General features: G+C 41.9%; 2 protein-coding genes and 1 pseudogene across 2 annotated transcripts; 1 reads left to right on the top strand and 2 right to left on the bottom strand.

The window, feature by feature from the left end:
• Window positions 1-1211: 1211 nt before the first annotated feature.
• Window positions 1212-13359, top strand: LOC115133805 (probable polypeptide N-acetylgalactosaminyltransferase 8; annotated as a pseudogene).
• On the bottom strand, window positions 13134-14363 carry LOC135564008 (adenosine deaminase 2-A-like). The gene is made up of 3 exons (XM_065008407.1): window positions 13985-14363; window positions 13713-13898; window positions 13134-13615 (listed from the first exon to the last, which is right to left on the bottom strand). The coding sequence occupies exons 1-3, from the start codon at window positions 14361-14363 to the stop codon at window positions 13458-13460; spliced, it is 723 nt and encodes a 240-aa protein (XP_064864479.1). The 3' UTR covers window positions 13134-13457.
• A 4746-nt stretch (window positions 14364-19109) lies between these two features.
• On the bottom strand, window positions 19110-22419 carry LOC115133707 (V-type proton ATPase subunit E 1-like). Its single transcript, XM_029667196.2, has 10 exons — window positions 22313-22419; window positions 22150-22209; window positions 21417-21482; window positions 21036-21145; window positions 20702-20768; window positions 20491-20580; window positions 20006-20074; window positions 19809-19903; window positions 19547-19634; window positions 19110-19284 (listed from the first exon to the last, which is right to left on the bottom strand). Exons 2-10 carry the CDS (start codon window positions 22180-22182, stop codon window positions 19222-19224), a joined length of 681 nt encoding a protein of 226 aa, XP_029523056.1. The 5' UTR covers window positions 22183-22209; window positions 22313-22419; the 3' UTR covers window positions 19110-19221.
• Window positions 22420-23603: the final 1184 nt, after the last annotated feature.

The following is a 23603-nucleotide window of genomic DNA, read 5'->3' on the forward strand; positions in this document are numbered from 1 at the left end:
TTGTGCCCTGGACAAACTCACACTCATTCTTATGTTAAATAAATGTATTGTGTAGTGTGTGTATGGCAGTCTTACAATGATGGCAAAAAACTCAATTTTAGAGTGCGCTGACCCTGGGGCCAGAAGCAGTACGCAGCTCGAGGTTGAATGTTTGAAGGGGTACGAAACTATAAAAAGTTTGGGAACCACTGCTCTAGTAGAATGCCCGGCTTTTGCTTTGTCACACTCACAACCATAAGCTATTTTCTGTAATTAGCTCGCCATTAACTTAAATAATGATCTTGTTGTGAGTTTCCTGTAATAATGAATGACAACTGTATACAGACATGTTGATAGACGTAGTATGAACCAGCCTTTAGTCTTGAAATCTCTGGTTGTTTAGTACACGACTGTATTCACTGTTTAGCGCTTGGCCTCACATGTGAATCCTTAAAGAGATGGGTGGGGCTGACGCTTAAAAGGGTGTGAAAGATGTTGAATGGGTGCAGACAGAAGAGCTCTCCAGTAGGTGTAACAAGACATTCCATGACCATTTTCTCAAAACTGGGGTTACAAGTTTATCAACTTTCAAAGCTTTCAACTTTCAAATTACTTCTCCATTGTTTCCTAACTGTTGTGTATGATATACATTTTTTTAGCTCTAAGTCTACTTTTATCCAATGTAAGAAACACAATTTCAAATTTTGCTACACAAGACCGAATCGAGCCGGTCGGTCATATATTTAATTTAGAGTTTGTTGTCATACATGTGAATTCCAGTGTTCTGATTGTAACACTTGGGTTGATGGTCACTAGACTAGAGGCTGTATGTTATGGATTAAACTCATAACTGCTGATATGGTTGACGGCAGACTGGAGGTACAAGGACAGAAGATGTACTGATTATTATTGTATTGTGTGAAACACTGTGATTCTGTAGCAGCTGACAAAGTCACTGCCTTTTGACTTCCTACAAGCCTCATCCTGATACAAGGGTGTTTCGAGAGCAGGCCAGTTAGATATGTTCTCTGCGTCTGTGCTGGAGGTCTCTCTCTGTTTAATAAAACAAATAGATTTTTGATTGACTATCTGCGACTGCTGCTCTCTTTTCTTCACTTGGAACTTTCTATTACATCACCCCTGCCTCCTTTCAGGCGAGCCTGGATCTCAGCGAGAGAGGAAGGAAATCCTGATCTGTATTCCCATGTTGATCGCTTACACGCAGAGGGACGATGAGGCTAAGCTGGGTTCGAGGGTTGGCTTCTTTGCTGGCCATGGGCGCTGGAATACTCTACATCACATCCATTAAGGCGGGAGGTTCATTCTCATGGGGAAAGACTGCAGAGGGCCCATCAGAATGACTCGGTCAGGGGTCAGGACATGCTCAAGAGGCTGGAGAAGATGGGTGGGTATCAATCTCCTTCATCTAAAAGTGCTGTGAAAAAGTATTGGCCCCCTTTCAGATCTTCTCTATTTTTGCATATTTTTGATAATGAATATTATCAGATCTTCAACCAAAACCAAATATTAGATAAAGGGAACCTGAGTTTACAAATAATACAAAAAATGTACACTTGTTTTATTTACTTAATTAAGTTATGCAACTTAAAGTTCTAAAACCAAGAAATTAATTTATAATATACCTCTTCCGTCTCCTGTAATTTGAAAAAACGAATTTGAATTGCATAATATGAATAAAATGCTCAACTATTACTCTTCACTCTTAGTCTCTATCCAACAATGACACCGAGCTTCATTAAAACTAGTTTTAAAGTCGGAAGTTTACATACACTTGGGTTGGAGTCATTAAAACTCTTTTTCAACCACTCCACAAATATCTTGTTAACAAACTACAGTTTGGCAAGTGGGTTAGGACATATACTTTGTGCATGACAAAAGTCATTTTTCCAACAATTGTTTACAGACAGATTATTTCACTTATAATTCACTGTATCACAATTCCAGTGGGTCAGAAGTTTACATACAGTAAGTTGACTGTACCTTTAAACAGCTTGGAAAATTCCAAAAAATGATGTCATCGCTTTAGAAGATTCTGATGTGCTAATTAACATAATTTGAGTCAATTGGAGGTGTACCTGTGGATTTATTTCAAGGCCTTCCTTCAAACTTTGCTTGACATCATGGGAAAATCAAAAGAAATCAGCCAATACCTCGGGAAAAAAGTGTAGAGTTCCACAAGTCTGGTTCATTCTTGGGAGCAATATCCAAACGCCTGAAGGTACCACATTCATCTGTACAAACAATAGTACGCAAGTATAAACACCATGGGACCATGCAGCCATAATAACGCTCAGGAAGGAGACGCGTTCTATCTCCTCGAGATGAACGTACTTTGGTGCGAAAAGTGCAAATCAATCCCAGAACAACAGCAAAGGACCTTGTGAAGATGCTGGAGGAAACAGGTACAAACGTATCTATATCCACAGTAAAACGAGTCCAATATTGACATAACCTCAAAGGCCGCTCAGCAAGGAAGAAGCCACTGCTCCAAAACCGCCATAAAAAAAGCCATACTATGGTTTTCAACTGCACATGGGGACAAAGATCGTACTTTTCGGAGAAATGTCCTCTGGTCTGATCAAACAAAAATAGAACTGCTTGGCCATAAGGACCATTGTTATGTTTGGAGGAAGAAGGGGGAGGCTTGCAAGCCGAAATACACCATCCCAACCGTGAAGCATTGCGGTGGCAGCATCATGTTGTGGGGGTGCTTTGCTGCAGGAGGGACTGGTGCACTACGCAAAATAGATGGCATCATGAGGAGGGACAATTATGTGGATGTAATGAAGCAACATCTCAAGACATCAGTCAGGAAGTTAAAGCTTGGCCGCAAATGGGTCTTCCAGATGGACTATGACCCCAAGCATACTTCCAAAGTTGTGGCAAAATGGCTTACGGTCAACAAAGTCAAGGTATTGGAGTGGCCATTCCAAAGCCCTGACCTCAATCCCATAGAAAATTTGTGGGCAGAACTGAAAAGGAGACCAAAAAAAACTGACTTGGTTACACCAGCTCTGTCAGGAGGAATGGGCCAAAATGCACCCAACTTATTGGGGGGAAGCTTGTGGAAGGCTACCCGAAACATTTGACCCAAGTTAAGCAATTTAATGGCAATGCTACCAAATACTAATTGAGTGTCTGTAAACTTCTGACCCACTGGGAATTTGATGAAAGAAATAAAAGCTGAAAAAATCATTCTCCTTACTATTATTCTGACATTTCACATTCTTAAAATAAAGTGGTGATCCTAAATGACCTAAAACATGGAATTTTTACTAGGATTAAATGTCAGGAATTGTGGAAACTGAGTTTAAATGTATTTGGCTAAGGTGTATGTAAATTTCCGACTTCAACTGTATATAGAACGGTGTCGTCTGCGTAGAGGTTTATCAGAGAATCACCAGCAGCAAGAGCGACATCATTGATATATACAGAGAAAAGAGTCAGCCCGAGAATTGAACCCTGTGGCACCCCCATAGACTGCCAGAGGTCCAGACAACAGTCCCTCCAATTTGACACACAGAACCCTATCTGAGAAGTAGTTGGTGAACCAGGCGAGGCAGTCATTTGAGAAACCCAGGCTATTGAGTCTGTCGATTAGAATGTGATGATGGACAGAATCAAAAGCCTTGGCCAGGTCGATGAAGACGGCGGCACAGTACTGTCTTTTATCGATGGTGGTTATGATATCCTTTAGGACCTTGAGCGTGGCTGAGGTGCACCCATGACCAGCTCGGAAACCAGATTGCATAGTGGAGAAGGTATGGTTGGAATCGAAATGATCGGTGATCTGTTCGTTAACTTGCCTTTCTTAGACTTTAGTATGGCAGGGGAGGATGGATATAGGTGTGTAACAGTTTGGGTCTAGAGTGTCTCCCCCTTTGAAGAGGGGGATGACCGCGGCAGATTTACAATCTTTAGGGATCTCAGACGATACGAAAGAGAGGTTGAACAGGCTAGTAATAGGGGTTGCAAAAATGTAGGCGGATAATTTTTTTAAAAGAGGGTCCAGATTGTCTAACCCAGCTGATATGTAGGGATCCAGATTTTGCAGCTCTTTCAGAACATCAGCTATCTGTATTTGGGTGAAGGAGAAGAGGGGTGGGCTTGGGCAAGTTGCTGCGGGGGATGCAGAGCTACTGGCTGGGGTAGGGGTAGCCAGGTGGAAAGCATGGCCAGCCGTAGAAAAATGCTTAATGAAATTCTCGATTATCGTAGATTTATCGCTGGTGACATTATTTCCTAGCCTCAGTGCAGTGGGCAGCTGGGAGGAGGTGCTCTTATTCTCCATGGACTTTACAGTGTCCCAAACCTTTTTGGAATTAGTGCTACAGGATGCAAATGTCTGTTTGAAAAAGCTACCCTTTGCTTTCCTAAGTGACTGTATGTTGGTTCCTGACTTCCCTAAAAAGCTGCATATTGCGGGGGTTATTCAATGCTAATGCAGTACACCACAGGATGTATTTTATGCTGGTCAAGTCTGGAGTGAACCAAGGGCTATGTCTGCTCTTAGTCCTACATTTTTTGAATGGGGCATGCTTATTTCAGATGGTAAGAAAAACATCCAGGCGTCCTCTACTGACTTGATGAGGTCAATATCCTTCCAGGATACCCGGGCCAGGTCGATTAGAATGGCCTGCTAGCTGAAGTGTTATAGGGAGTGTTTGACAGTGATGAGGGGTGGTCGTTTGACCGCGGACCCATAACGGACGCAGGCAAGGAGGCAGTGATTGCTGAGATCCTGGTTGAAGACAGCAGAGGTGTATTTAGAGGGCAAGTTGGTCAGGATGATATCTACGAGGGAGCCCATGTTTACGGATTTAGGGTTGTAACTTGTAGGTTCCTTGAAATCTGTGTGAGATTGAGGGCATCTAGCTTAGATTGTAGGACCGCCGGGCTGTTAAGCATATCCCAGTTTAGGTCACCTAACAGTACGAACTCTGAAGATAGAAGGTTGGGCTATCAATTCACATATGGTGTCCAGGGCACAGCTGGGGGCTGAGGAGGGTCTATAACAAGCGGCAACAGTGAGAGACTTATTTCTGGAAAGGTAGATTTAAAAAAAATAGAAGCTTGAACTGTTTGGGCACAGACCTGGATAGTATGACAGATCTCTGCAGGCTATCTCTGCAGTAGATTGCAACTCCACCCCCTTTGGCAGTTCTATCTAGATGGAAAATGTTGTAGTTGGGGATGAACATTTCCCAATTTTTGGTGGCCTTCCTAGCCAGGATTCAGACATGGCTAGGACATCAGGGTTGGCTGAGTGTGCTAAAGCAGTGAATAAAACAAACTTAGGGAGGCTTCTGATGTTAACATGCATGAAACCAAGGCTTCAAGGCTTCAAAGGCTTCCAAGGCTTCAAAGTCAACAAATGAGAGTGCCTAGGGAATAGGTGTAGTACTGGGGGCTACAGAGCTTGGGTTAACCTCTACATCACCAGAGGAACAGAGGAGGAGTAGGATAAAGGTACGGCTAAATGCTATAAGAACTGGTTATCTAGTGTGTTGGGAACAGAGAATAAAAGGAGCAGATTTCTGGGCGTGGTAGAATAGATTCAGGGCACAATGTAAGGACAAGGGTATGGTAGGGTGTGAGAAAAGTGGAGGAAACCTAGGCATTGAGTGACAATGAGAGAGGTTGCATCTCTGGAGGCACCAGTTAAGCCCTGTGAGGTCTCCACATGTGTGGTGGGTGGGACAAAAGAGCTATCTAAGGCATGTTGAGTGGGACTGGGGGCTCTACAGTGAAATAAAACAATAAGAACTAACCGAAAAAGCAGTAGACAAGGCATATTGACAGCGAGGTCAGTACAGGTGAATCAAAGCTGGGACGGAGAGACTGAAAAACAGCTTCTATCTCAAGGCCATCAGACTGTTAAACAGCCACCACTAACATTGAGTGGCTGCTGCCAACACACTGACTCAACTCCAGCCACTTTAATAATGGGAATTGATGGGAAATTATGTAAAATATATCACTAGCCACTTTAAACAATGCTACCTAATATAATGTTTACATACCCTACATTATTCATCTCATATGTATTCGTATATACTGTACTCTATATCATCTACTGCATCTTTATGTAATACATGTATCACTAGCCACTTTAACTATGCCACTTTGTTTACATACTCATCTCATATGTATATACTGTACTCAATACCATCTACTGTATCTTGCCTATGCTGCTCTGTACCATCACTCATTCATACATATTTATGTACATATTCTTTATCCCCTTACACTTGTCTATAAGGTAGTAGTTTTGGAATTGTTAGCTAGATTACTTGTTGGTTATTACTGCATTGTCGGAACTAGAAGCACAAGCATTTCGCTACACTCGCATTAACATCTGCTAACCATGTGTATGTGACAAATAAAAATTGATTTGATTTGATTTAGAGAGAGGCATAAAGCAATCACAGGTGTTGATCCGGAGCGCTAAGATAACAACGGGTAAATGGCGATGAATGGGCAGAGAGGGTCAGTTAGGTGCAAACAGGACCTGAGTTTGAGGCTGGGGTCAACAGCATCAGCTGTGTAGCCAAGTGATCATAGGGTCCAATGAGCAGCAATAGGTATGTCAGGGAGCCGTTCGGTAGTCGCTACTACGCTAGGCGAGCGGGAGACACGGAGTTCAGAAAGCTAGCGGACCGGGGCTAGCAGATGGGTCTTCGGCGACATCGCAACAGAAAATCCTGTTGAAGTCACATCGGACGATTATGTCGGCAAACCAGTCGTGATGGATCGGCAGGGCTCGGTGTCGACAATAAAGAGTCCAGGCTAATTGGCAAAAGAGGTATTGTAGCCCAAGAGTTAGCTGGTATACATTCGTCGGCTAGCCGGGAGATAGGCCTAGCTCGAGGCTAGTTCAAGGTTATCTGGTTCTTGCTTCAGGACAGAGGCGTTAGCCAGCAATAGCCACTTGGTTGCAGCTAGCTAGCTACGATGATCCAGTGTAATGGTCCAGAGCTTGCGGCAGGAATCCAGTGACGTGGTAGAGAAAAGCAGTCTGATATGCTTCGATATGCTCTGGGTTGATATCGCGCTGTGCAGACTGGCAGGTATTGACCGAGCTAAAGCTGGCTGGTGTCCGAGCTAAAGGTGAAGACCGCTACCAGTGGCTAACAATGACTACTAGCTTGTGGCTAGTTAGGTGGCTAGCTGCTAATGGAGGTTCCAGTTAAAAAGTATAAAAATAGCAGATCAGTACCACATTGGGGGAGGTGGGTTGCAGGAAAGTATATTTAGTTCTTAGATGGAATGTGAGATTAAAATATATAGGGAAAAAAACTAGAAAGACTTTATACACGGGACAAGACAAACACACGTTCGACTGCTACGCCATCTAGGATTTAACAAGATGTCTAAACATTTTTACATGTCTAAACAAAAGACTCCACTTCGCCATATGATTGCATGACCCATCAAGATATCCAGGTGATTACGGCCATCTATTGTATTTCATGAACATGTGTACTGTACATGTCTAGACAATAGTGACCCATCCACTTAGCTAGATGTTGCTGGGGGGTGGCTATAGCATTTCCTTCACATGACCCATCAATTTAGTGTGTAAGAGTAATCTAAACATTACCAAAATGTATAACATATTTTTATCTGGAAACTTTTTTTATTGTGTTTACCAGAGACTTGACCTGCACCATGAACAACATGACCTGCACCAAAGTTAGATTAGGATTGTGGCCAAGGACTAGATGAAGTGTATTTTTAGAGGTCTCACACAGGACCTCCTCTCAGGGTGAAGGGAAGCTGAAGGAGACGTGGTGGCCATCTTGGATGCCCACATAGAAGTCCACGTGGAATGGTAGTCTGAATGGTTTATACTGTATTATAAAGACACTCAGTGATATTTCTTTGAGTCTCCTTTAACACAATGTTTTCACTCTGTGTTTCTGTGAACAGGGCGGAGCCTCTGTTAGCTCGGCTAAAGGAGGACCGCACGTTGGTGTTGACGCCGGTGTTTGACAAAGTCCATTTCGATGACTTGACAGTCACACGTTATTGGCCGAATGCAAACGCCTTTGACTGGGCCCTGTGGTGTATGTACGAGTCCTTCAGACCTGAATGTTATGTCCTAAAAGATGAGTCACAGCCAGGAAAGTGAGTTGTTTGTGATTTCATCATCGGATGATAGTCCTGTTTCACAAGTCTGTTTGAAAAGGGCCTCCCGGGTGGCGCAGTGGTTAAGGGCGCTGTACTGCAGCGCCAGCTGTGCCATCAGAGTCCCTGGGTTCGCGCCCAGGCTCTGTCGTAACCGGCCGCGACCGGGAGGTCCGTGGGGCGATGCACAATTGGCCTAGCGTCGTCCGGGTTAGGGAGGGCTTTGTCGGTAGGGATGTCCTTGTCTCATCGTGCACCAGCGACTCCTGTGGCGGGCTGGGTGCAGTGCGCGCTAACCAAGGTGGCCAGGTGCACGGTGTATCCTCCGACACATTGGTGCGGCTGGCTTCCGGGTTGGATGGCGCTGTGTTAAGAAGCAGTGCGGCTTGGTTGGGTTGTGTATCGGAGGACGCATGACTTTCAACCTTCGTCTCTCCCGAGCCCGTACGGGAGTTGTAGCGATGAGACAAGATAGTAGCTACGACAACAATTTGATACCACGAAATTGGGGAGAAAAAGGGGTAAAAAAGAAAAGAAAAGAATGTTAAAAAAGAAAAGATAAAGAATGTTAAAAAAAGAAAAGAAAAAAAAGGTGAAAAGGAAACCACAGCTTTGGGAGGAAAATCTTACCTAATATTTACACCTGCATTGTTATTTTGCGTTATCTATTCATTAAAATGAATGTCACATCTCCTATTTTAGAAATGACCATTATGTGTTGTGTATGTTTGTCAGGAGCCCCTCCATTATGAGCATACTAGTGGTTGATCGCCTGTTCTTTGGGGAAATTGGTGCTCTGGATGGTGGTATGAAGATCTATGGAGGTGAAAATGTTGAACTGGGCATCCGGGTAAGCCCCTCTGCTACAGTTTATGAATGAATGTTGGAAATCAAAGCAGACTTGTGTTTGCAGAAATGCTTTCTGTTCTTGAGTCGTTCAGTTTGAACAAACCAATCTACGTCCAACATCTAGACACTTCAGTCCATATCTATAGACTCATCCTTGTCTCTTGGTGTTTGGTGTGTCTAGGTGTGGCTGTGTGGTGGAAGTGTCGAGGTCATACCTTGTTCTAAAATAGCCCACATCGGGAGGGCCCATAAACCTGATCTCCCAGACCTGAGCATTACAATGAAGAGGAATGCTCTGAGAGTGGCTGAGGTCTGGATGGATGAATACAAACATTATGTCAACATCGCCTGGAACCTCCCACTGAAGGTACTGTACACAACAGACCATTCAAAAAGTAGGTTTTGTTCAGCTGCTCCTATGGAATAACAATCATCGCTGTTATGCATGCTTTGTGTTTGAAAATAAGTAGACTAGACAGTCAATATTATAAGAATGGTCTATTACTCAATGCCGTAATAAAGATCATAGGATCTTTGTAAAATGATGGCGGTAAGCCATCATCAAGTGGATAATAGGTGGATTGCTCACACAGCCTGTGTTTCTGATTTACAAATCTTCCTCTTTCTCACCACAGGATCATGGCATAGACATTGGGGATGTTTCAGAGAGGAAGAAGTTGAGAAAGAGTCTGAACTGCAAACCCTTCCAGTGGTATCTGGACAATGTGTATCCAATGTTAGACCCCCTGGGTGACTTGCTTGGTTATGGAGCTGTGAGTGATGCTAAAATGTTACTGTTCTGGATACAGTGGGGCAAAAATGTATTTAGTCAGCCACCAATTGTGCAAATTGTCTTTTATACTGATAACAAGTTCAAACAGGTGCCATTAATACAGTTAACGAGTGGAGGACAGAGGAGCCTCTTAAAGAAGAAGTTACAGGTCTGTGAAAGCCAGAAATCTTGCTTGTTTGTAGGTGACCAAATACTTATTTTCCACCATAATTTGCAAATAAATTCATAAAAAATACTACAATGTGATTTTCTGGATTTTTTTTTCTCATTTTGTCTGTCATAGTTGAACTGTACCTATGATGAAAATTACAGGCCTCTCTCATCTTTTTAAGTGGGAGAACTTGCAAAATTGGTGGCTGACTAAATACTTTTTTGCCCCACTGTATATTTCCTCACCAACTGTGTTTGGTGCATATAATTACTTCTTCAATTGGATGCAGGGTCATAATTCCAACTCATTATCAGGATAGGAATTTGCACTTTTATAATTGTTTAATCTGTATCCACAACATCAACAGCTGGTCAATGACCTGAAGATGGATCTCTGTATAGATCAAGGCCCAGTTCCGGGGAACACACCTATTTTATATGGATGCCATTATTTTACTCCACAGGTTTGTAGAATCATTGCTTAGTATTTTAGAATCCTTAGGCTCAAGAGAGACACTCAAGTGTTTTAGTACTATATCTCTTGACGCAATGATGAAAATAATCATGGCCTCTAAACCTTCAAGCTGCATACTGGACCCTATTCCAACTAAACTACTGAAAGAGCTGCTTCCTGTGCTTGGCCCTCCTATGTTGAACATAATAAACGGCTCTCTATCCACCGGATGTGTACCAAACTCACTAAAAGTGGCAGTAATAAAGCCTCTCTTGAAAAAGCCAAACCTTGACCCAGAAAATATAAAAAACTATCGGCCTATATCGAATCTTCCATTCCTCTCAAAAATTTTAGAGAAGGCTGTTGCGCAGCAACTCACTGCCTTCCTGAAGACAAACAATGTATACGAAATGCTTCAGTCTGGTTTTAGACCCCATCATAGCACTGAGACGGCACTTGCGAAGGTGGTAAATGACATTTTAATGGCATCGGACCGAGGCTCTGCATCTGTCCTCGTGCTCCTAGACCTTAGTGCTGCTTTTGATACCATCGATCACCACATTCTTTTGGAGAGATTGGAAACCCAAATTGGTCTACACAGACATGTTCTGGCCTGGTTTAGGTCTTATCTGTCGGAAAGATATCAGTTTGTCTCTGTGAATGGTTTGTCCTCTGACAAATCAACTGTAAATTTCGGTGTTCCTCAAGGTTCCGTTTTAGGACCACTATTGTTTTCACTATATATTTTACCTCTTGGGGATGTTATTCGAAAACATAATGTTAACTTTCACTGCTATGCGGATGACACACAGCTGTACATTTCAATGAAACATGGTGAAGCCCCAAAATTGCCCTCGCTAGAAGCATGTGTTTCAGACATAAGGAAGTGGATGGCTGCAAACTTTCTACTATTAAACTCGGACAAAACAGAGATGCTTGTTCTAGGTCCCAAGAAACAAAGAGATCTTCTGTTGAATCTGACAATTAATCTTAATGGTTGTACAGTCGTCTCAAATAAAACTGTGAAGGACCTCGGCGTTACTCTGGACCCTGATCTCTCTTTTGAAGAACATATCAAGACCATTTTGAGGACAGCTTTTTTCCATCTACGTAACATTGCAAAAATCAGAAACTTTCTGTCCAAAAATGATGCAGAAAAATTAATCCATGCTTTTGTCACTTCTAGGTTAGACTACTGCAATACTCTATTTTCCGGCTACCCGGATAAAGCACTAAATAAACTTCAGTTAGTGCTAAATACGGCTGCTAGAATCCTGACTAGAACCAAAAAATTTGATCATATTACTCCAGTGCTAGCCTCTCTACACTGGCTTCCTGTCAAAGCAAGGGCTGATTTCAAGGTTTTACTGATAACCTACAAAGCATTACATGGGCTTGCTCCTACCTATATCTCTGATTTGGTCCTGCCGTACATACCTACACGTACGCTACGGTCACAAGACGCAGGCCTCCTAATTGTCCCTAGAATTTCTAAGCAAACAGCTGGAGGCAGGGCTTTCTCCTATAGAGCTCCATTTTTATGGAGCGGTCTGTCTACCCATGTCAGAGACGCAAACTCGGTCTCAACCTTTAAGTCTTTACTGAAGACTCATCTCTTCAGTGGGTCATATGATTGAGTGTAGTCTGGCCCAGGAGTGGGAAGGTGAACGGAAAGGCTCTGGAGCAACGAACCGCCCTTGCTGTCTCTGCCTGGCCGGTTCCCCTCTTTCCACTGGGATTCTCTGCCTCTAACCCTATTACAGGGGCTGAGTCACTGGCTTACTGGGGCTCTCTCATGCCGTCCCTGGAGGGGGTGCGTCACCTGAGTGGGTTGATTCACTGTTGTGGTCATCCTGTCTGGGTTGGCGCCCCCCCTCCTTGGGTTGTGCCGTGGCGGAGATCTTTGTGGGCTATACTCAGCCTTGTCTCAGGATGGTAAGTTGGTGGTTGAAGATATCCCTCTAGTGGTGTGGGGGCTGTGCTTTGGCAAAGTGGGTGGGGTTATATCCTTCCTGTTTGGCCCTGTCCGGGGGTGTCCTCGGATGGGGCCACAGTGTCTCCTGACCCCTCCTGTCTCAGCCTCCAGTATTTATGCTGCAGTAGTTTATGTGTCGGGGGGCTGGGGTCAGTTTGTTATATCTGGAGTACTTCTCCTGTCCTATTCGGTGTCCTGTGTGAATCTAAGTGTGCATTCTCTAATTCTCTCTTTCTTTCTCTCTCTCGGAGGACCTGAGCCCTAGGACCATGCCCCAGGACTACCTGACATGATGACTCAGTTGAAACTGCTGCTCCAGTTTCAACTGTTCTGCCTTATTATTATTCGACCATGCTGGTCATTTATGAACATTTGAACATCTTGGCCATGTTCTGTTATAATCTCCACCCGGCACAGCCAGAAGAGGACTGGCCACCCCACATAGCCTGGTTCCTCTCTAGGTTTCTTCCTAGGTTTTGGCCTTTCTAGGGAGTTTTTCCTAGCCACCGTGCTTCTACACCTGCATTGCTTGCTGTTTGGGGTTTTAGGCTGGGTTTCTGTACAGCACTTTGAGATATCAGCTGATGTACGAAGGGCTATATAAATAAATTTGATTTGATTTGATTTGCCAGTGGGTGGTGTGCCAAGGCATACCCATTGTCACGACTTCCGCCAAAGTTGGTTCCTCTCCTTGTTCGGGAGGCGTTCGGAGGTCGATGTCACCGGCTTTATAGCCATCGCCGATCCACCTTTAATTTTTCCATTTGTCTTGTCTTGTTTTCCTACACACCTGGTTTCAATTCCCTCAGTATTAGACATGTATATAACCATCTGTTCCCCCCATGTCTGTGTGGGGAGTTGTTTCGTGTATGTGCACGTTAGACTGGTTTGCGCTGGGTTATGTCAACGCATTTTGTGTTTAGTGTTCTTAGTGCCGTGTGTTTTGTGTTTTGTTCTCCGAAATAAAAGGTTCCTCTGGCTGCCCAACTTCTGCTCTCCTGCATCTGACTCCCTTACAGCCAGTTACGCATACCTAACACCCATTCCCAATACGTGTGATGTTGAACAGTAGGGCATTCAGAATGCTTTCATCCACTTCAGTGCCCTCATGGTCTGCGAAAGTAGCTGACCAGCCCAGCTATGGCCACGAATGCCATCTCAAATCTCTCCCACACTGCATCCTGGCTCGGGTAGGTAGTGTTTGGATCATCATTGGATAGTGTGAGGTTTTGCATCAAGCTGGAAAAACATCCAAAAATACAAACTACCCTTCCATGAATAAGAAAGTTGTCTTTTTGCTACTACATGTGTTCATTCACAGACACCTATTTGTATTGCTTGGCTTTGATGATATAGTGGACTGTCTGTAGGATCCGCCATGTTGGCTCTCAAGGTCTTCAACAGTTGCCAGTAGAGGCAGTCCCAGGTAGAGAAGACGAACCGTACAGACCTGCCCCATGTGAAGCAGATGTAACAATGGGGCCTGTATGTGATGTTCTTCACCAGCCAATCAACCAGGGATGAGCTGTGGATTTGGAGGGCTGCCCCTGTGACCCAGCATAGAGAATGTGCTAACCATACATAAATTGATGGAAAACATTTGTAGGGAGGTGGGACTGTATTACTGTGTTACCTTTGGGCATCATTCGCAGCAGGCTAAAGATGGGACTCCTATGGATGAGGGGCCGTGCCTTGAAGAAGTGAATGGCAGGAGGGAACTGGGCTGCAGCCATCTCTTGTTCTTTTAGCTTGTGAAGGTGTGTGTCGAGCCGCTGCTCTGCCCCTGTCAACTGCACGCGGCCTCCTGTCTGCCTGGAGGCCTCCTGGTGCAACATCGTCTCCCTCTTACTGGGGTCCGGGGTCCCGTCACATACTGTAACACAGCACATCACAACTGCCAACTGGAGGGTGATGTTATAGTTCCCTCTAGAGGGCAAAACCACCTTGTCCTGCAGTGTCATTGGAGGTTGGAAGAAGCGGCTGTGGAAATCCTTCTTGAGGAGGCCACTCATTCAACTAAATACTAGATTTTATTCAACAATGAATAAAGACTTTTTCAGAAATTGTCATTTAGAACACAAGGTACTACTGTAAACCTATACGCTGATGCTACAAGAGAAAATAGCACCAACGGATAGGGCTGCCGTGCTTCATGCTCTTAGGAAACATTACAATATTTAGTTTATGTATTATTTCTTACATTATTAGCCCAGGAATTTGTGTTATTACATAAAGCCGGGGAAAACTTTTTTAAATCAGAGCGGCGGCAACTCACCAGCATTCCAACAAAGAATATGACAGTCACTTAATTGTTTTATTTTTTTTTTTTACATATTTTGCATTTCTCATCTCATATATATATATACACAGTTGAAGCCGGAAGTTTACATACAATTAGGTTGGAATCATTAAAACTCATTTTTAAACCACTCCACAAATTTCTTGTTAACAAAATATAGTTTTGGCAAGTCAGTTAGAACATCTACTTTGTGCATGACACAAGTCATTTTTACAACAATTGTTTACAGACAGATTATTTCACTTATAATTCACTGTATCACAGTTCCAGTGGGTCAGAAGTTTACATACACTAAATTGACTGTGCCTTTAAACAGCTTGTAAAATTCCAGAAAATTATGTCATGGCTTTAGAAGCTTCTGATACGATAATTGACATCATTTGAGTCAATTGGAGGTGTACCTGTGGATGTATTTCAAGGCCTACCTTCAAACTCAGTGCCTCTTCGCCTGATAACATGGGAAAATCAAAAGAAATCAGTCAAGACCTCAGAAAAAAAATTGTAGAATTGCAAAATTCTGTCTCCTAGAGATGAGGGTACTTTGGTGCAAAAAGTACAAATCAATCCCAGAACAACAGCAAAGGACCTTGTGAAGATGCTGGAGGAAACAGGCACAAAGCTATCTATATCCACAGTAAAATGAGTCCTATAACGACATAACCTGAAAGGCCGCTCAGCAAGGAAAAAGCCACGGCTCCAAAACCGCCATAAAAAAGCCAGACTACGATTTGCAACTGCACATGGGGACAAAGATTGTACTTTTTGGAGAAATGTCCTCTGGTCTGATGAAACAAAAATGGAACTGTTTGGCCATAATGACCACCATTATGTTTGGAGGAAAAAGGGGGAGGCTTAAAAGCCAAAGAACACCATCCCAACTGTGAAGCACAGGGGTGGCAGCATCATGTTGTGGGGGTGCTTTGCTGCAGGAGGGTCTGGTAACTTCACAAAATAGATAGCATCATGAGGTAGGAAAATATGTGGATATATTGAAGCAACATCTCAAGACATCAGTCAGAAAGTTAAAGCTTGGTCGTAAATGGGTCTTCCAAATGGACAATGAACCCAAGCATACTTCCAAAGTTGTGACAAAATGGCTTAAGGACAACAAAGTCAAGGTGTTGGAGTGGCCATTCAAAAGCCCTGACCTCAATCCCATAGAAAATGTGTGGGCAGAACTGAAAAAGCATGTGCGAGCAAGGAGGCCTACAAACCAGACTCAGTTTCACCAGCTCTGTCAGGAGGAATGGGCCAAAATGCACCCAACTTATTTTGGTAAGCTTGTGGAAGGCAACCCGAAACATTTGACCCAAGTTAAACAATTTAAAGGAAATGCTACCAAATACTAATTGAGTGTATGTAAACTTCTGACCCACTGGGAATGTGATGAAAGAAATAAAAGCTGAAATAAATAATTCTCTCTATTATTATTCTGACATTTCACATTCTTAAAATAAAGTGGTGATCCTAACTGACCTAAGTCATGGAATGATTACTAGGATTAAATGTCAGGAATTGTGAAAAACTGAGTTTAAAAGTATTTGGCTAAGGCATATGTAAACTTCCGACTTCAACTGTATACACTGTATTCTATCCTATTTCACTACATCTTAATCTATGCTGCTCCGACATTGCTCATCAAAATATTTATATATTCTTAATTCCATTCCTTAAATTTAGATTGTGTGTATTGTTAGATGTTACTGCACTGTTGGAGCTAGAAACACAAGCATTTCGCTACACTCGCAATATCATCTGCCAAACACGTATGTGGCAAATAAAAATGTGATTTCTAAGAACAATGAAACACAGCACTGAACAGGAATGTTCAGATAATCAAACAATTGAATGCAACCAACGTTTACATTAATAAAGCATACTTACAAATGAAAAGCAACAGAAGGAAAGTATTGTACACTTCCCTTATCCACTTTCTTCTTCTGAAGTGTGTAAACCTCTCTCAATAAACTACCCCAGTACTATGCTATTTAGTCGGAGTTGACGGGCTCACAATACCATTGTGGTATACCCACTTCTTTAATGGTTGTTGCTAGTCAGCAGAATGCAGACCACAAATGTTGCATGTCATGAGATTCTCTGGAAGGGCTATGGATGATTCACTTGAATAAATAAGAGACTATAGTGCAACTCCTGTCACCAAAAAAATGTGGTACGATAGAGAAATCTGTGTAAGTCAAAAAAAGAGCCGGCAACTGATACTATCGATTTAATCTTTATAACATTTTCACAATAACCTCTTAACATTTTGACCCTTCCTTGTTTCATGATACAACAGCAAAGACATTTCAATAACTTAATTGGATTCAACAAGGACATAGTTGGTCTTCAATGTTTTTCCAGCATCACTTCATTTAAATTGTGATAGATGGGAGCAAATAGCGATGGGTGAGTCAATGCTCTATGCAATGTTTTATTATATTTTTTCAAGAGAGGAAGATGTTAGATGAAATAAGGAACCGATACAAGATGCATTGGCTACAACAGACTCCCACAGTGGAGCTGTCATAATACCCATAAAACCTAACGGTCAAACAATGAAATGGTTCCAATAATTTCCCCACCATGTTTTCCCCTTAGGTAATTTGAGAAACACTTACAATAAGGGCTGTATTTTGTGGAGGCTTACCATGGGTTGACGTTTTGTTAACCATGTACATTTCTGGGACAAGGTGATTTATCAATATATTCAACTCTATTTACTTTCAAATCCGAGATTCTTACATTTGCCTAGATTCGGCAGTCTCGTCCCGATCATCATCGGCAAGCTTCAATGCCATACAACTCTCCTTCCGTGGCCTCCAATTGCTCTTAAATACAAGTAAAACTAAATGCATGCTCTTCAACCGATCGCTACCTGCACCTACCCGCCTGTCCAACATCACTACTCTGGACGGCTCTGACTTAGAATACGTGGACAACTACAAATACTTAGGTGTCTGGTTAGACTGTAAACTCTCCTTCCAGACCCATATCAAACATCTCCAATCCAAAGTTAAATCTAGAATTGGCTTCCTATTTCGCAACAAAGCATCCTTCACTCATGCTGCCAAACATACCCTTGTAAAATTGACCATCCTACCAATCCTCGACTTTGGCGATGTCATTTACAAAATAGCCTCCAATACCCTACTCAACAAATTGGATGCAGTCTATCACAGTGCTATCCGTTTTGTCACCAAAGCCCCATATACTACCCACCATTGCGACCTGTACGCTCTCGTTGGCTGGCCCTCGCTTCATACTCGTCGCCAAACCCACTGGCTCCATGTCATCTACAAGACCCTGCTAGGTAAAGTCCCCCTTATCTCAGCTCGCTGGTCACCATAGCATCTCCCACCTGTAGCACACGCTCCAGCAGGTATATCTCTAGTCACCCCCAAAACCAATTCTTTCTTTGGCCGCCTCTCCTTCCAGTTCTCTGCTGCCAATGACTGGAACGAACTACAAAAATCTCTTAAATTGGAAACACTTATCTCCCTCACTAGCTTTAAGCACCAACTGTCAGAGCATCTTACAGATTACTGCACCTGTACATAGCCCACCTATAATTTAGCCCAAACAACTACCTCTTTCCCAACTGTATTTAATTTATTTATTTATTTTGCTCCTTTGCACCCCATTATTTTTATTTCTACTTTGCACATTCTTCCATTGCAATACTACCATTCCAGTGTTTTACTTGCTATATTGTATTTACTTTGCCACCATGGCCTTTTTTGCCTTTACATCCCTTCTCACCTAATTTGCTCACATTGTATATAGACTTGTTTTTTTTGTTTTGTTTTTTTACTGTATTATTGACTGTATGTTTGTTTTACTCCATGTGTAACTCTGTGTCGTTGTATGTGTCGAACTGCTTTGCTTTATCTTGGCCAGGTCGCAATTGTAAATGAGAACTTGTTCTCAACTTGCTTACCTGGTTAAATAAAGGTGAAATAAAAATAAAAAAATAAAAAAAATCATGGCATTTGTAGTTCTTTATTATAGCCACATTTGATTTTTTTTTTTTTTAGGTTAATTCAAGTCACCTTGTCCTAGAGAGATTTACACAGTTATAAAAACGCACGCCAAGGTAAGCCTACATGAAACACAGCCCTTATTTGGAGTGTTTCTAAAAATCCCCTATGGGAAAAATGTATGGTGAAAAAACCATTGGAACCATTTCCTTGTTTGACTGCTAGGTTTTATGGGAATTATGACTCATACTGTGGTACTCTATTTCTCTCATGCAGCCTGATCCAATCAGACTGAAATGATTACTGTCCAGCCAATCATAATAAAGATGACTGCGGTGTGTAAACCAAGATCCCAAGTGGAGCAGCAGATCCATTACCACTGTGCAAAAGTTGCTCCTCCTACTCACATCTGCAATGAAGTTCAACTTTTATACTGTCCCAAGATGCAAAGAAATACAACAATACATGACAAAACAACAAAATGGTGTCTTTTCCATTTTTAACTGAGTTTTTTAAAATTCTTCTCACAGACAGGAATGATAATTTTCACACAACAGAAATAAATAACTCCTTCAAGACGATGGATGGAGACACTCAGTCCAAAAACTTGCGGTTCTGGTTCTGACCAAAGAGAGCCACTCGAATCTCAGGCATCATCTGAGCAGAAAGACAGACACTGGATTAGTGCCAAGCTGAACCTCATGAAAAACAGGGCCAAACTATATCTGAGAATTTGCAGTACAATCATGTGCAAAACTTCACACAGCGTATTCATCTAAGGAATCTTGGTTTGCCGATAGCTTTATGCGAGGATATTCACACTGTTGGTTGTTTATATAGGACAACTGTCAATGAACTAGATGTGCTAGCTGTTCATAGTGCCACTATAGTTCCTGTGAGACTGTCCCTGTGCCCTTACCTGCTGAGCCATGAGGTCCAGTCTGCTCTCTAGGGTGTTGGACACCTTGATCTTCCCATCAGCATTGTAGATTTCAATACCTCCAGAACTGAAAGAGACACACAAACATCTTTGAATTAACTCATGAACCCTTGACTTACACCTTAGAAAGACCACAGAAGACAATTATTTTCAATTACGTGTTAATCAATCAATACTAATTCAAAGTAAAACCTATTTTAAATGAATGGGTTAACATTGAGACAAGGGACTGTCCTCTTACATGTCTGGAGACAGGAAGTTGTCCTGGTCGATGCGAACCTCAATATTGTTCTTCACTGCTGCTTTATAGACGGGAATAGTCTTCTGGATAGCCGCCTGAATAGCGATACAACATATAAATCATGCATCAACCCGGTATAAAAGGAAATACACTTGAACAACATTGAACTGTTACCAAGTGAAAAGGATCATTCGAACCTGAAGCACCTGCAGGTCCTGTTTACGACAGCGGATGGTCACTTTGGTCTCAAGAAGCTGATAGAAACCCTAATATTAAACAGAGCGACAGACACATTCAAAACATTTGCATCAAATAAAGTGAAACTCACCGCACAATGCCTTTGACCTAAACAACATGCAGGCCTATGTAAATGCATACTGACATGTTTGCATGAGTGTAACTGATAGACGCTACTGAATGTAAAATGTAACGTGAATGTAGGCCTAGAGTAATAGTTCTTTCTGTTTCTCTCAGCGTTGTGCTCTATTGGTCTTATTTTACATGCATGTCGTTCTCCTTGAGCTGTACTTGACGATTTATGTTCTGTATTATGTCATGTTTTATGTTCTGTGTGGACCCCAGGAAGAGTAGTTGCTGCTTTAGCAATAGCTAATGGGAAACCCAATAAAACACTAAAACGGTGTCAAGGACAAGTATTGCATTATTACAAAAAAGGCCTCACCTGCAGAACCAGCCCGTCCATCAGTGCTGGGTACCTGGCTGGGTCCTTGGCTACGTTGGCCAGCCGTTGACGCGCCTCGCTCAACATTTCCTGAGGACACACTGAGGGTTAGCCTATTATTTACATGGAATGCATTGCTGTAGCAGAACATCATGCCTCTGTGGCTGTGTTTGAACAAAACAATATTCCAGCCAAGACAAATTAAACTTACTGAAATCATGTCGTCGCGAGCCTTTAATACCTTCAGACGAGCCTGGTTCATTAGGTTAGACATTTGACTACAGAGGAAGAGAGGTAAGTAAACCTGTGGCACAGGACCACATCACAAGTCCAAGCAGTTGTAAGTTATAGCTACTGTAACATATACTGTGCTTGTTACAATGAATGAGCTGCTGAATGTGACTTCAAATTTAGAATACTTAAAAAAGGAAGTTGTGTGTCAGACAAATTCCTCATCAGAGAAAGAAGAGATTGAGGAAGTCTCTGAGGGAGCTGAGAGACCAGCAGCAACACTGCCTGAGCTGTAAAGAAAAAGAGTGACAAACATTTTCTTCTGCTGCTCGATCTGCTTCTCTTTCTTCTCGTAATACTCCATGATCTTCAACCTCTGGGTCTGCACCAGACGGCCCTTCTCGATGTTGAACTCCTCTTCCGCCTGCAGGGGGAGACACTTGTCACTCAGAGTATGAAATTAGAAGGCCCTGTCTTTATGAGGATACATTTTAAGAAGCATTGAACCAGTAGAACTGATAAAAGGTACTAAAATTATTGCTTTAATTCAGTAAATTCTCATGTCTTAGGGGAGTGATCATGCTTTCTTATTTCAGTTGAACGTGCCTATGCAAATCTTTTGAGTTTGTGTTTGCTGAAAACACACAATGTGTATGTGCTGAACTATGCCAGTCACTTGTGAATAAGCACTGTACCTTGGCATCAATTTCTTCTGCCTTCTCATTGGCCTCCTGCTCAATGAAGGCCATCATGTGTTTGATCTATACAGGGGCATAGAACAGTGTGAATTAGAGATGATTTGACAGTATAAAGACTCACCACATTAGGCATGCTTTCCAAGTCATGTTTCATAATGAAGAGAGTCAAGAGGCAGACTTAGAAAGCTTCATTGCTCTGTACATGAATTAACTTCTCTTTTGGTTCCACCATGTTGTGTGGAATGTATATAGCTTACATTTCTGTTTCATAATTTTCATCTAACAAAACTTGTTTCTAAACCATAAACTACAGAGGGAAATGTAATTATGAAGCCTCCTAATCTATTCTACTTTATATACAGTGCATGAGAAGGGTTGGTGAGACAAGACACCCAGGATCACTCAAGTTCCTCCGCTGACCATGGGTTTTACCATCATGTGACCATATATTGCATCTCTACCTCACAAATACAGCACTGAGTAAATGTATTGTGCAATTAGATGTCTCAATTAAATGTATTAACAATTAAACATCCTAATTATGCTAGACATTGTGATTGTATTTTAGTAGAAGTATTTCTGATTTATTTTCAAGGACAACCTTGGCATAATACAATCACAATTATGCTCCTTACAAATATACAGTTGCAAACATTTATAATTGGAAAGGAAAAATGCCTTAATATAGCAGAAGTTGGATTAAGGTTAAAAGGCTGTAATTGCAATGTACCTGCTTCTGAACGTCGGCATCGCTGAGCGCCATGGTTGCAGCAGTCTAGTATCTTGTTTCCTTGAATAAAATATATACACCGTGATTTAAATACAATAAATGCAACATGGTTTTCAATATTGTAAATCCTTTAGTGCGATGTATCAATCAATTCATTAAATACCAGTGAAATACAGCCAGGAATGTATGGATTAATCGTTGTAATCGTGACTAAAGACGTCTACGCTGGATCAGCTGATTTTCAACGTCACATGATGTTTACTTCCGGTCTCACCCACCAGTAACACGAGTGACGAACAGACACGACTGGCACTGTATATCATGCCTGCTACGTTAAGTTAGGGGTATATATTAACAAAAACGAGTGAGTGCAGTGGATACATTTGTAAAATATCTAATAAACAGTGGTGGGAAAAGTACCCAATTGTCATACTTGAGTAAAAGTAAAGATACCTAAATGACTCAAGTAAAAGTGAAAGTCACTTGTACACAAATGTACTTACGTATCAAAAGTAAAAGTATAACTAATTTCAAATTCCTTATATTAGGCAAACCAGACGCCACCATTTTCTTTTACACTCAAACATCATTTACAAATGAAGCATTTGTGTTTGTTTAGTGAGTCCGCCAGATCAGAGGCAGTAGGGATGACCAGGGATGTTCTCTTGATAAGTGCCTGAATTGGACAATTTTCCTGTCCTGCTAAGCACTCAAAACGTAATGAGTACTTTTGGGTCTTAGGGAAAATGTAAAGAGTAAAAAGTACATTATTTTCTTCAGGAATCTAGTGAAGTATAAGTAAAAGTAGTCAAAAATATAAATTATAAAGTACAGATACCCCCCAAAAATACTTAAATAGTACTTCAAAGGAAGTATTCAACCCCTTTGTATAGGTAAGCCTAAATAAGTTCAGGAGTAAACATTTGCTTAACAAGTTCCATGGACTGTGTGCAATAATAGTGTTTAACATTGTTTTTTAATGACTACCTAATCTCTATATCACACACATACAATTATATGTAAGGTCACTCAGTCGAGCAGTGCATTTCAAACACAGATTCCACAAAGACCAGGGAGGTTTTCCAATGCCTCGCACAAAAGGGAACCTATTGGTAGATGGGTAAATATAAAAAAGCAGATGTTGAATATCTCTTTAAGCATGGTGAAGTTATTAATTAAAATTTGGATGGTGTATCATTACACCCAGTCACTACAAAGATAGAGGCATCCTTTTTAACTCAGTTGCCGGCTAGGAAGGAAACCGCTCAGGTATTTCACCACGAGGCAAATGGTGACTTTAAAACTGTTACAGAGTTTACTGGCTGTGATAGGAGAAAACTGAGGATGGATCCACATTATAGTTACTCCACAATACTAATACAAATATTATAAAAACATACATCCTGTTTGCAATAAGGCACTAAAGTAAAACTGCAAAGAATGTTGCAAAGAAA

This window comes from Oncorhynchus nerka, linkage group LG23 (assembly GCF_034236695.1).
Source record: "Oncorhynchus nerka isolate Pitt River linkage group LG23, Oner_Uvic_2.0, whole genome shotgun sequence".
Taxonomy (NCBI): Eukaryota; Metazoa; Chordata; class Actinopteri; order Salmoniformes; family Salmonidae; genus Oncorhynchus; species Oncorhynchus nerka.